Source organism: Narcine bancroftii, chromosome 7 (assembly GCF_036971445.1).
Source record: "Narcine bancroftii isolate sNarBan1 chromosome 7, sNarBan1.hap1, whole genome shotgun sequence".
Taxonomy (NCBI): Eukaryota; Metazoa; Chordata; class Chondrichthyes; order Torpediniformes; family Narcinidae; genus Narcine; species Narcine bancroftii.
The window spans coordinates 79577851-79592824 of record NC_091475.1 but is presented as its reverse complement, the minus strand read 5'-3'; the positions used below and the strand labels follow the sequence as shown (position 1 = coordinate 79592824).

The 14974-nt window shown below is 46.4% G+C and overlaps 1 protein-coding gene across 1 annotated transcript in view; it reads right to left on the bottom strand.

Moving 5' to 3' along the window:
• Positions 1 to 14575, bottom strand: part of fgf14 (fibroblast growth factor 14) — a 502771-nt gene extending 488196 nt beyond the window's left edge. The window contains exons 1-2 of the mRNA XM_069890479.1: positions 14113 to 14575; positions 13238 to 13562 (exon numbers count right to left, since the gene is read on the bottom strand). Of these exons, the coding sequence (XP_069746580.1) occupies positions 13238 to 13328 (91 nt within the window). The 5' untranslated portion in view covers positions 13329 to 13562; positions 14113 to 14575. The remainder of the gene's footprint in view (positions 1 to 13237; positions 13563 to 14112) is intronic.
• Positions 14576 to 14974: the final 399 nt, after the last annotated feature.

Below are 14974 nucleotides of genomic sequence, written 5' to 3'. Positions count from 1 at the left end.
GTAGGGGGGCTGGTAGTCATGGTGGGGAGCTGGCTGATGGAGGACCTCCGTTTTCTTCAGGCTGACTTTCAGGCCAAACATTTTGGCAGATACACAAGGCTGATAGATACTAAAACTGTACAGGAAACAAACAATGAACAGGGCTGATCCACACTAATACGACACACAAACCAAGGGTGCACAAGAATATTCCACTCAAAAACTGCACACAAACCAATGAGGCATGGCGATGATCCACACTAAAACTGTATACACACACTCAAATGATGCTCAGGGCTGATCCACAGTAAAAAAGCACACACGCAAATGTTGCAACTATCACCATTATGTCAATCACCTCCAGAAGCTCTATTGAGATGGTCCTCGTCAACTGTATCACAGTGCGATATGGTTGCTGCAGAGAAATGGATTGGAGGTCAATCCATGGGACCATAAGAGTGGCAGGGAGGATCACGGAGTCCTCCTCACTCCCCCCCACCCATCATTATAATCTACCGGAATCATTGTCTAAAGAGGGGGCGCAAAATCACTAAGGACCCTTTCCACCTTGTACACAGCATCTTTCAGCTGCTCCCATTGGGGAAGAGATACAGGAGGATCAGAGCCAGCACCACCAGGCTGAGGAACAGCTTCTTCCCACGGGCAGTGAGAATACTGAACGACTAAAGGAACTCGTCACACGAACCATCCGAGACTCTCATTTGCACAAAACAATATATTTTTAAAAGTACTTTCCCGGCATATGAATTATTTGTCTGTGTGTGTGTGTTATGTCTGGTTGTATGTCTGCATGTTTTTGCATCAAGGACCAGAGAACACTGTTTCATTGGAATGTACTTGTACAACAGTGACCAGGGCAATGGGCCAGTGAGGAGCTCAGCATCTAAGAACCTGCATACAGTGGGCAGCTGATGATGTGGTTGAAGGACCCACACATGCTGTGGGCTGCTGGAGACTGACATGGAAATCAGCAATTGGAACTGCAATTCAAGATTCAATTTATTGTCATTGTAATAAAACAGTGTCTTATTACATGAAACTGCTTTTGCCTGCTGTAAGGCAGACATATTCGCCGTTGGCACAAATTGCCTGAAGAACCTTGTTACAGTCAATGAAAGAGAAGCAAAAGAGGGTCCCTTCAGCATTTCCACAGCCTCTGCAGCCACACAGAGTCCAGTCCAAACCATTGGCAACCCAAGCTCCAGATCTGAACCTCTGACATGATCAGGAACCCTTCGGTGCCTTCGGCTCTGATACCAGGAAGCCCTTCAGCCAGTCTCCAGCCTGGAGCGATTCTCCCTACAGCATCCCACAGCCTCCGTGGGTTCCTCGCCTCAAGTTGACAGCAGCCCTCTGCATGCATTGGTCTTTCAGCCACAGAGCCCCCTCACTGGTCTGCCACTGCGGTCACTGTCCCATGGGTCATCTCCTCTGCTTCTCATTCTCAGATGAGGGATGGTCTCCCCATTTTCTGGTGCGTTATGCCAGTCCTCTGCTCCCCTGGACTCTGCAACCCCTCGTGACTGCTGTAGGTCAGAGGCGCCACCATCTTGGGTGCAGACCCACAGTCACAGGATTTTAAATAAAACTACCGTCAGCTCCTTTAACAGGTTGTTCAAACCCTGTGCGAAGCTGACGGCAGTTGATTGGGTGATTGGACCCAGCAGGAGCGCTGTATCTCCGTTCCTTGTGCCACATGGGTCCGTCGAGAGGGTGAGAAGGGTTCCCGAAGAGCCTTGGGTGCTGAAGGCTTCCTGATTATATCAGAGGTTTGGATCTGGAGCTCAGGTTGCTGATGGTTTGAACAGGGTTCTGTGCGGTTCAAAGGCTGAGGGAGCACTGGTGGCAAATCCATGGACACTCAGTGTATCTGACGAGATTTTCTTTTGCTTCTCTTTCACCTGTTAAGAGTGCTGGGGAATGCTCTTGGCCACTCTTTGCCTTACAGCAGACAAATGTAGAAAGTGCACTATATATGCACTATATATTTTTAATGTATTATTACATGACAATCAAAGGAACCTTTCAACAACCTTTGACTAGAATTGCACAGGGATCAACAATGCACACAGATAATCTACATTAAAATTGCAAACATCCGAAAAATGCATGGGGCTGATCCTCAATGAACCTGCACACACACCTCAGGGCAGATCCACAGTAAAATTGCATGCATTTCAATGATGCATAGAGCTTATACACAGTAAAAATACACACACGTCAATGATGCACTGGACCGATCTGGACAAAACTGTACAGGAACCAATGATGCACAGGGCTGGTGGACGCTAAAATTTGGCACACCCCTTGGCGCACGGGGATTATCCAAACTAAAACTGAACATGTAACAAATGAGACATAGTGCTGATCCACAAGAAAACTCCACACACAACAATGATGCCCAGGACTGACCCACACAAAAACTGTACATGCACCAAAATGATGCACAGGGCAAATCCCTGCTAAAACCGCACAGGTACGAATGATGCACAGGGCTGAACCACGTTAAAACTGCACACACACACACACACACACACACACACACACACACACACACACACACACACACACACACACACACACACACACACACACACACACACACAATACATGGAGCTAATCTAGACAAGAACGCCAGTGATATACTGGGCTGATCCATCCATCCACCCATGGTACACACTGAAACTGCAGAGGAAGAAGTGATGTGCAGGGCTGATCCACTTGACAACTGTCTTTCTTTGGCTTGGCTTCGCGGACGAAGATTTATGGAGGGGTATGTCCACGTCTGCTGCAGGCTCGTTGGTGACTGACAAGTCTGATGCGGGACAGGCAGACACGGTTTTAGCAGTTGCAAGGGAAAATTGGTTGGTTGGGGTTGGGTTTTTCCTCCTTTGTCTTTTGTCAGTGAGGTGGGCTCTGCGGTCTTCTTCAAAGGAGGTTGCTGCCCGCCGAACTGTGAGGCGCCAAGATGCACGGTTGGAGGCGATATCAGCCCACTGGCGGTGGTCAATGTGGCAGGCACCAAGAGATTTCTTTAAGCAGTCCTTGTACCTCTTCTTTGGTGCACCTCTGTCTCGGTGGCCAGTGGAGAGCTCGCCATAGAACATGATCTTGGGAAGGCGATGGTCCTCCATTCTGGAGACGTGACCCACCCAGCGCAGTTGGATCTTCAGCAGCATGGATTCGATGCTTGCGGACTCTGCCAGCTCGAGTACTTCAATGTTGGCAACTGTACACACAAAGATATACAGGCCAGGTTCTCACTGTGAATGCCCACTACACATGGGGCTGTTTCACATCAAAATGCACAAGTACCAATGCTGAATAGGGCAGATCCACACAAAAACAAATACACACCATTGATAGACAGGCCAGGTCAACACTAAAACAGCATAAGAACCAAAGATGAACAAGGCTCATTCACATTAAAACTGCGGACACACCAATAATGCACAAGGCTGACCCACACAAACATTGTACAGGAACAAAAGATAGAGAGGGTTAATCCATATGAAAACTGCACACACATCTGTAATGCACAGGGCTGATCTACATTAAACTGCAGTCAAACTAATAAAGCAGAATGGTGATCCACATGATAACTGCATAAGCCACGAAAATTGGACAGGGCTGATCTACACCAAAACTGAACAGGAACCACATTAAAACTACACACAGACACAAATGATACAGGAGAGCTGATCCAGACTACAACTGCACATCACCAATGATGCACAAGGTTGACACTAAAACTTGACATATACCCATGATGATCCACATTCAAAGTGCACAAGAAGAAGTGATGCATCAACTGCACACACACCACTGATACACTGGGCTGATCCATAGAAATACTGCACACACATCAATGATGCAGAGAGCTGATCCACACTAAATCTGCACTGCAACCAATGTTTCACAGAGCAAAAGTCAATTGCAGCAATCTAGACCAACTTCTGATGAAACTGGCTTTAGATAATAGTAATCATGTCCAAGAAAAATGCTGCTCACCATTTTTCTCTCTCTCAGCAATAATTCACCATACAATGGAAACGCGACCTTTAGATAATGAGGTAAAACTTGTAACAAAATACCCCTGATGTGCACTCACCAAGAACCTCTTCAGTCAGGTTTCCTTGATCAACCAATCATGCAAGTAAAATGGGGTGTGAAGAGACTGTGAAGGAGGAAGGTTTAGATTTTAATTTAATTTTGAGATTCAGCATGGTACCAGGCCTTTCTGGCCCATGAGATCACCCCGCCCAAACACAACAATGCGACCAATTAATCTATTAAAACCATACATTTTTGGAATGTGGAAGGAAACTAGAGATCCCAGTGGAAACCCGTGCAAACAAGGAGAGAACATACAAACCCCTTACAGACAGTGGTGGGTTCAAACCTGGATCGTTGGTGATTGATTGTGGAGTGGGTTTATGTAGGTCGGCACAACATTCTGGGCGAAGAGCCTGCTGAGTGCTATACTGTCCAATGTTTGAAGTACCCAAATCATCTTGTGAAAGCCATATATAATCACAAAATTGTATGAAACAAAATAAAATGCTTGTGAATCAAGAACAGGAGATGTCAAACAACTTCTTTTAAAAACACTTTCCAAACTCCCACAGTTGTTTTTGTATTGGAACATAGGTGGTCCAATTGTTTTACACCATTCTCAATTCATTCACAAATGTTGAAACTGGACCAGAAGGAGGCTGCTCAAAGCATCATTCCTGCACCAGTACTTTGAATGCGCTCTCCAATCAATAGCATTCCTATTGCAATATTTTTATTAAAACCATCCATTTTCCTTTTAAAAATTTCCATAGCATCAGTTCACATCTTTCCTTTAGTTGGTACATTGAATGTAACTATTTAATGCATTAAAGGTCTCATCTCCACCATCCTCTTTAATCTGTCTCCTTGTGTTTCCAATCAGTCATTTTACAGACTCAGTCTCCCTGGATCAGACATTTCACACGGCAATAAGAGACAAAGAATTTACGATATCCCAGTTGTAGTTATAATATTGTAGAATGATGCTTAAAAATAAAGAGAATTGAACAGCCATTACAAATAAGGTAACTGTCTGTACTGCAATGTACACAGTGTCCATAATAAAATGAATTACTGCAGGCAATGATGCATTGGAAGAATCAGATATTGTAAAAATTATTGAGCCATGGAACAAGATCAGGACTTGGAAAATCTTTGGAAAAATATGGAAGTGAGAAAGGGGAGACTGAATTGCATGACTCATTTGAGGTAAACTGACGGCACAAAAAGTGATCTAGCTATTAGTAGGTCAGAAACTGAATTCACATAGCTTAATAAAAATCCAACCACTCAAATAGTTTTCTACAGGCAACCTAAAAGTAGAAGAAATGTGAAAATGGATTATAGAAATTAACAATAACAGAAAAGTGATTGCAAGGGATTATTCCAAAATTAGATGACCTGAAGAGGAGGGGGAGAAGGGAATGGGGATCTCCAGTATGTACAGTGCTCCTTTCTAGTCCAGGAAATAAGCAACAAAATTTGAAAAAAAAATGACTGACCTTGGATCTGCCAATGGAAAATGAGGAAGAGTCACCAAGAACTGAAAGCAAGGGGAGCAGCTGGTTAATAGTAACAACAATATAGGGTTGGATTTATGATAATCTCAATTTGCAATGGCATCCACTTTCAATGCTTGCGGTCACTACTGCATGATTGTTATAGCAACAACTGGGGTCTGTTCATGCATGCAAATCCATTAAAAGCTACTTACAAGGGGCTGCCACCTAAAAAGAGTCCCTCATGAAATTACGGAAAATCTGCCAATGCTGAGGTCTAGGACAATACATAAAACTGCTACAGAAACTAAGCAGCAGCCAGAGGAAGTCAAACGTGGTCCAAATTTGAAGCCCATCAAAGTGCTCAGGCCTGAAACACTGATGTCTGATGTGTGTATTACTGCCAATGTATTCACAAATATCTTCAAACAACTCACTCCGGCAGGGTGTGCTACCCCCTTGTTTCAAACAGGCATCAATCATACGGGTGACCAGGAAAAATGTAGTGACCTGCCTAAATGACTATCGACCAGTAGCACTCACATCAACAGTGATGAAGTGTTTTGAAAGGCTGGTGTTGGATCATATCAGATCCTGTCTGAGCAACGACATGGATCCATTCCATTTTGCCCACCATAGCAACAGGTGCCATCTCACTGGCTCTACACAAAGCTCTCCAACACATGGACAGCAAAGATGCAGACATCAGGATGCTCGTTATTAACTACAGTTCAGCATTTAACACCATCATCCCCTCAAAATTGATCAGCAAACTCCAAGATCTGAGACTCAACACGGCATCATGTAATTTCATCCTGGATTTCCTCACCTCCAGACCATAATCAGTGAGGATTGGTCAGAACATCTCCACCACACTCTCTCTCTAGAATACCACAGGGCTGTGTTCTTAGCTCCCTGCTCTACTCAATATATATCTACGACTGTGTGGCTCAGTATGACAGCACCACCATCTACAAATTTGCTGACAATAACACAGAAGTGAGTTGTAAAAAGGGGCAATGAGTTAGGGTTTGGAAGGGAGATTGAAATCTTGACTGAATGTTGCACCAACAACCTCAGGAAGGGAAAAACAGAGATCATGATCCAGTGATCATTGGGAGATCAGTGGTGGAAAGGGTGAGCAAATTTAAGTTTTGGGAGTCACCATCTTGGAGGATCCTTCCTGGACCAACATAGTAATGGCATTGTGAAGAAAGCACCTTACTGCCTCTACTTCCTCAGGAGTCTGCAGAAGTTTGATGTGACATCAGAAATCCTGGTAAACCTCTACCAACGTGTGGTGGAAAGTGTGCAAACCACCTGCATCAGAGTCTGGTATGGGGTCACCAATACCTCTGAGTATAAAGCCCTCAAAATGGTAGTGGACACAGACCTGGATATCGCAGGTAAAACCCCCACCATTGAGAATATCTACAGCCAACACTGCTGTCAGAGAGTAGTAGCAGTCATTAATGACCTATACCAGCCAGCATGCTCGGTTCTCGCTGCTGCCATCAGGAAAGAGGTATAGGCGCCACAAGACTTGCATCAACAGCTTCAGGACAGCTGCTACCCCTCCACCATCCAACTCCTCAACAACAAGAGCAAAAACAAAACCAAGGAAATGATTGTGGAAGTCAGGGGAACACAACCCAATCCTCACAGAGGGCTCAGTAGCAGAAAGGGTCAAGGACTTCAAATTCTTAGGTGTTAACATCTCAGAGGATCTGTCCTGAAACTTCCATGTTGATGCAATCACAAAGGCGGCTTGCCAGCAGCTATACTTCGTGAGGTGTCTGAGGAGATTCGATACGTCTCTGAAAACTCTCAGAAAGGTGTACGTTGGAGAGCACCCTGGGTGGTTGCATCATTGCCTGGTATGAAGGCACCAACTCTCAGGACAGGAATAAACTCCAGAGGGTTGTTAACTCGGCCTGCGACATCACAGGCACCAGACTTCATTCCGTCAAGGACATCTACATGAGTCAGTGTCTTAAAAAAGCAGCCTCTATCCTAAAAGACCCCCACCACCCAGGCCATGCCCTTTTCACTTGCTACCATCGGGGAAAAGGTACAGGAGCCTAAAGATGAGAATTCAGCTTCTTCCCTACGGCCATCAGATTCCCAAAAATCATTGAACCAAAGATACTGCCTTACATTGTGTACTATTATTTATTTTATTATTTAGAGTAATTTTGTAAGACAGTTACAATACGAATGTTTATACTATAATGCTGCCACAAAACACCAAATTTCATGGTTTGTTCACGACAATAAATTCTGATTCTGAACAAACTCAGTCAAGGACTCATTTAAGGACTCTTACTTTTGCAGTTTATTGTTTTTCTTAACCTCTCTGTATTGCACAGTTTGTTTACATTTCTTTATTTGTTTACACGTATACGGTTTTTTTGTACTGCCAATTAGTGGTGATTCTGTCTCACCAGCAGGAAAAGGAATCTCAGGGTTGTATGTGATGTCATGTATGCACCTTGACAATAAATCTGAATCTGATCAAATAATGACATGAAATTAAAATGTGTTCAATAACCAGATGTGAGCAGCATTGTTGACACTTTATTGCTGTAAAGACCATTGAACAGCTTGACGTTTTTGCTGAGTTTTAACAATTGAGTAGTAATACAGGTACTGTTGATCAATCTCTGTAACCTTTTGCAACATCATTCTTTCAACTCCATGCCAAAGAGTCCAGATATTTTAAATAGCCTGTTCTTTTTTTCATCTTTTTTTTTGCATTTGTCCCAATCTTACTCTTGCTTTCCATAAAAGAGGAAAAAGAGTTAATTATGACCTGTGCAACTTCACTTTCTAATCAGTGATCTATAGGACACTTTAATCTAATTGGCTGCTCTGCTCACCAATGATATTGTTATTAATTGTCTGAGGTCCTCCCGAAGCTGATAACAGGAAATCCAAAGGTAAAATACTGTACTGGCCCAGAAAGCCAAAATAAAAAAGTGCTGGAAATTCTCAGTGATTTGAGCAGCATCTGTGAACCCTAACCCTTCAGTTTTGGGTCAATCAGGTTATGTTTAACTGATCTTACATGAGTACCCAAATATCTTAGGCATTTTGATGACTAAAAGCCAATATCCAGAAAGGGAAAAATTCAATGGCAGATCCTTCTAAATTCCTATAGGTTAACTTCCAGCGACAAGTAATATCCCTTTGTCAGTATTAATATCTGCTGGGCTAGTAACTGTTAAGTGCATATCAAAGTCCAACGCAATAGACTGGAGAGAAACATTAAGAAGTTTACCACATGAAATAAGAAATTTAAGGACTCTTACTTGTGCATTTTATTGATTTTTTTGTTCTCTCTGTATTGCAGTCAGTTTGTTTACATTTGTTATCTGTTTACAATCCTTTGTTTACACATGTATATTATGTAGTTTTTTTTGCACTTCCAAAAATGGTAATTCTACCTCACCTGCAGGATAAAAAATCTCAGGGTAGTGTGTGATGTCATATATGTACTCTGAAGTGAGCAATTAAAAAGTGGTTCAGAATCCAAGGGTTTGTCCACTGAGAAATAAGATTACAAATGAGAGACTGGATAAATAAAAACACAAGGAAAGGCCCAAGTAAGGAATAGGAAGTCTAGATATGGAAAGCAAGGGATGGGGAATAGAGAACCAAGAAATGAAGAAACTAAATGACAGAATTATCAAGCCAAAAGAAAATATTCTTCAAGCAAGTTGAAATGGGAATAATGCCACTTAATGATCCACATTAGCAAGAAAATAATGCACAAGCAACATAATCAGTGACATTCAAAATTGTGAAAGAAGAAATACTGAATATTAAATGACTATGAAATTCAAGAAAGGGAATAAATCCTGGACCAGATGGATTACATCCCCACATTTTAAAAGGTAGTGCAGCCACTGTTAACCCTACAGCAGAAGTAGGTTGACCACTTTAAGGAAGACAGAAAAAATGTCAAGAGACAGATCAAAATTAAATTATGGAATGTCTACCTAAGAAGAAAATAGAAAACCATTTGGAAATCAAAAGTGGAAATGTATAGGTAGATCCAAAAATCTACAGTGAGAGGATATGAGGAGCCAAGTAACAAGGGGCAGAATGGAGTTCATTTTTAGGCAGAAAGCAAAGAGCAGGAGCGGGGTAATAAGTTAGACTGGTGGAAGACTGAATCACAAAAACTTCATTCTGGAATTATTATTGACAACAATTCATATTATTTTGTAACCACAAACACAACTTTAAACTTGGCAGGGCATGAAAGCAGTCAGTATTGAGAAAGATTGCAAGAAAGTCTGATACAATACAGGAAACCGAATTTCAAGGAGAATTAGGAGATCGTGGAGTAGTTGGAAAGTAAGAATCCAAATGGGGCAGAGTAACTGAAGGTGATAGTACTGATACGCAGAGCACCCAGTCCAATAGTAGAGTTGACAAGAACTTAGATACAGGCAAACTAAACAGCAGCTCCAGTTCCCGCCTTTTTCAATTTGAAAGCAATGGGACTATTCTAAACTTGTATTGAACCTGGGTGTCCTGTATACAGTTATGGTCATTGAATTGTAAAGGATTTTATAAAGATACTGGACAAAAACAAATGACCCCTAAAATGTGAAGTTCTTTTGGGAAAAGGTTGGCCCCTAGCTCTTAAGAACAAGGGATTTGTGTTCTTTACATTTATTGAAGGTTTGGACCACACCAGCAAGACCAACTCTGCACAAAAATAGCCAGCAAGAAATCTCTGAGATGTTTCCTCAGAGAATCGTGGAGCTGGGATGAGTTCCATGCGGGAATGGCAGCAGGTTGGAGGGGGGAAAAGAGGAGAAAGAGGGTGAACTACGTAAGGGGGCGGAGGATTGGTCTCGGTTGCGACCTCAAGGTCCCACGACCAGCGGCCCACGTGTTGGAATGGTTACCTTTCTCATTTGTCAACAATACAGGTGATGTGGACTGTGTGCGAGTTTACTGCAGCTGCATCGGTCTGTTTTTAGACAGACTCGAGTCGGAGCGATTGCCTCTTCCACCGGGGAGGATGAGTCGCCATCCCTAGGGTAATCAATGCGGGGTCCCGCTGAGATCATCCTTCCGCCCGAATCCCCCCCCCCGGGAGCTGAACACCTGAGTGCACGGAGATTACACTGGTGGAAACCACGTCAGCAGCAAATTGCTTCGAGTCGAAACTTGTTCGATCCATTAGGTCCTTGGACAATCCAAGCCTTCGGGGTTGTGGGAGCCCTGTGTCTCCAGCCGGGCTTTTGCGAGGATCAGGTGGCCGAATGCAGAGCCAGAGCCCTACGCACCCGCAGATGCAAGGACCACGGATGCGCACTCGCTCTGTTCACTCCATAATAGAGAAGCTACGGGGGTGGGGGTGCGCGCCGCGTGGACAGGGCACACTGCACAACTTATGGAAGCACACGCAGTTTAATGTGCACACCTTCGCGCACGAAAGCCGCGCCACCAGCCCCCCCCCCCACCCCACCCAGCATTGCACAGCGCGCCCGAAACGATCGCCGCCGTGATATTGTCGCAGGTCACGTATTGCTGGTAGGCGGAGGCGAGGGGGACGCGCATGTGCCCACGATCCTCCCTACACATGTTCCACACGCTACGTGATTAATCCCATATGTGGGCCGCGCTTCCCGTTAATACACATCATTACGTGTGAAGAGTGACTTCAACCCGAGTCGACGTACACCGGCCGGGTGTTGTACGTGCGGCGCAATCCGGGGTGGACAAAGCTATTTGCAGAGGTCTAAATAAATCAATGTAATGCAGTGCTAACCGCGGCCGAGTACTACTGCATTCGCCGGGGACAGGTTCATTCAACTCCCCTTCGTTGGAAACTCGACAAAGGGACGGGCTAAAGAGCCCATTGAAGCATCCCTATGTAAACTTCAACACGGTATTTGCGAGCTAACGTGGCGTTTCCTTCCCGGCGCAGTACGATTCCCGGCAAGAGGAGGTTGGCGGGGGTGGGCGAGCGTTCCGAGCAAACAATAGCTCAGATTATTCGCATTTCAGCAAGACGTGAAAGATTAATTTGTCACTGGGGGAAAAAAAAACATTTGGGGGAGGCGTTCCATCGTACACGTAATGCAAACAGAGCCTGAAACGGGATGGTGAATCGAGAAATACAGAACCAAAACAAAAATCAGAGGTGTTCGCGTCAAATCTGCTCGGGTCCCGGGTCCTAACATCGAAGTCTTTGGTCGAGTTTTAGTCCGGGGAATCGGGTGCTTGCAAGACCCCTTACAGTGAAGGGTGGTGGCGGCGCCCCCCAGTTGCTCGGAGAGTCCTTTCCTTCCTTCGAACCCTGCACTAAGTTTAAATACATAATGGCGTGCTCAGGACACGACCCATCTATTTGTCTCATCGACCGGACGACGCGAAGATGTATCAGTCCCTCTCTCACACATACACAAAACACGCACAGAGTCTGCGGCCAACTGGCTCTGAATGTGTAGTGTGGACAGAATCTGTTACCCCCATCAGTAGCGAGGTTAGACAGTCACAGAGAATTCGTTGAACACCTTCACTGCAGGAACCAGTCTGCCGCAAGCTTGATCAGGGAGAACCTGCCCGCAATTAACTGCGATTGTTTTACTAACTCCACCTGCACGCAATTACGGATTCATTTCCTCTGGTTCGTTATGGAATTATATGTAATTAAACAATAAGCTGCTTAGAAACAAGTCGTCTCGTGGACAATGCGTCTGTTTTTGCACCTGACATGAAAGGGGATAAATTAGTGCACATTCAAACTTGGGCAACGAATGCCAGAAATATTACAAAGGACCGTTCTTTCTGTCGCAAACTCCCTGCTACAATCAACGAGGCAGTAAACAGCACTCAGATTGGCCTCGATCAGATCGGTGTGTTCAACCCAATGACAGCCACAAATACTCAGTAATAAAGCTTCATCTGTTCAAAAGTGCTAACCATGCAACAACCAATTTTCCCACGGGTGAAGGAAGCGGGTACTCAACCCCGGCCCGAGCCAGCGAACACAGCCCACGAGTAACACCTTACTGATCACCGCGGTTAACAGGAACACCCCCATCCCTCCCCTCTCCGAAATACATACATTAGAATCTGACCCGATCTTTCGGAGAGTTACAGAACTTTATTGGAATGGAAGGATCTCTCCAAAGACCAAACCCTGCCACACCGACACTGACCAACTGAGGACACCCGGGTGGGATTTTTTCCCCTTCACCCCTCCAAACTCCAAAGCCGCAGTAAGGGGGGGGGGGGGGGACCTGCCCCGACACGATAAACGGTGACCATTTCCGAGACTCCTCTGTCCGGAAAACCAGGAGGCTAACGGGCCAACTTGGTTGCGGCTCGTCGCTGCCTCGGCAAGGCTCTACACTTTTGCACCATACTGCGTACATTGTGCTTGCAACAAGCGGTTCCCCAACGGCTCGGCCCCGAATTAAACTCTTGGTTTAAACCCCCCTCCCCCTCAATCACCGCCACCACCTCCGGGGCTTGAGCCCCGGGTGTCAGGGTACCAATGATCTACTACACCCGCAGTGCCAACGTCAGAGACAGGTCGAGCTCCATCAGACAGAATCTACGCTCCTCCAACGGGCGTCCGCCAGCGGCCAGACACGGGAGCCTGGGGTCGGGGTAGGTTATGAGGGTCGCCCCCCTCGCGGGCAGATGCTCACCAACCGGACTCTTGCTTCTCTTGAAACTCTTTCCACAGAGACACTGCAGCATATGCGTTCCTTTGCTGAAAATATTCCAAAGAAACCACATTGATTTGGGTGACGAACAATCCAATATCTTAGACACCCTGAGAAGCGGGTCCTTCCGGTTGCATAATGTAGCCGGATCCGAGGTGTCTGGTCAGCCACGCGAAATTTCGCATAGAAAATTATATTCCGGTCTCCCACACTCTCTCACGTGATTGTTCTTCGAGTTCTCGATAGATGATGGAGAAGGTGGAAAGCCACAGCGTCCGCCCGGCTCCCCGCTCCAACGCAAGGTGTCCTGGGAGGCAGGGGGGCGATGTGTTAGAACAGACACCCCCACGGTCAAAAATAAACACATTAACGTGGCGAGAAGAGAGGCTTCATCCCGAGGGGGGAACATTGGCGGGTCGGTGCGATGGGCGGACCCGGGCAACAGCTGCGGTAGCCGGAGGTGGGCAAGGTTTCATCTTCCAGATGTTACGCCCAGCAGTCCCGAGCGATGGGGTCTGGTGGGGAGGGAAGGGGGTTAAATCGGCGTCTCCCGCTGAGAGGGAGCCCTGGGCGCCAGTATCACCCCCTCCCTCCGCCGCGGCGCTCTGTCCCGTCCGAACGCTTCACGGGGGCAAGCGGGAACCCAGACGGCCTCCGAGCTTGGTGTTCAAGGGCTGCGAGAGCCCTCCTGCAGACTCTGCGGCCAACTGAGAGGGGAAAGGAAGGAGGGAGGGTGTTGGGCATCCGGAGGGGCTCATTGTTCTCCGCGGCGCTCGTTGCCAGAGCCGGGGCTGAAGAGTCTTTGCGCGGGGACGCGGTGTGGCTCGGTTCACCTGGCCCGCAGCTCGATTGCTCACCTGTGCCAGAAGGTGTCCAAAGTGCGGGGAAGCAATGGTCGCATCGCAGGTCGGTGAAGGCGGCGGAACCCCGGCGGCACAGGGCCGGGGTCCCAGGGGAACGGTGGCCCAGACCTTTCACATCCCGCCCCAGGACCCAGCGTCAACCCCTGGAACATCAGCGGCCGCTCTGACGGACATGTCCCCAGGGCTGAGCCGCAGAGTCCCGGCGCCCTTCTTCTCTGTGACACTTGGTGAGGGTTAAATTCCAAGCACTCGCTGGCATCGAGCGCGGTTCCGCGGGAGATGCGCGTTAACGGTATGCAGGTGGGACTGGATCCCGACGCCCACGTTACTGTTAATCAGGCAACAGGCTCCGTGCTTTGCACGATTGCTGGAACTCGGACGTGTTAGTTCCCATCGTGGTCGCGGACGTTTACATTCACTGACGTGAAACTTGGGTCAACTGATACCAATATGAGGGAGCACTTCAACCGGCAGGTTACTGGCAGGCGTCTCCTTCGCCATCAGAGAGAGGAACGTTTCCTGCTGCCGCTTCCCTGCATCATGACCTGGACAAGGAAAAGTTTTGTTTTGAGAATTTAGAATCAGAACCAGGTTCATTGTCATGAACATGTGTCACGATGTATTTCTTGTTTCACAGCAGCAGTACGTTCATTATCATTCAGGTGCCTTGCCATTCGGCGGGGGCGATCATGTCTCTCCATCCGTCACTATCTCTGACCCTCTGCATTGTAGTTGCTGCCTCCCCTGTTCTCCTTGATTAAGGCTCCGTCTTTGAGCTGAGACCGTAATCTATGTTGAGTTCATGATTATACAAGGAAAAAAAGGTCACTCTGGCCATTGATCAGCAGATTCATCT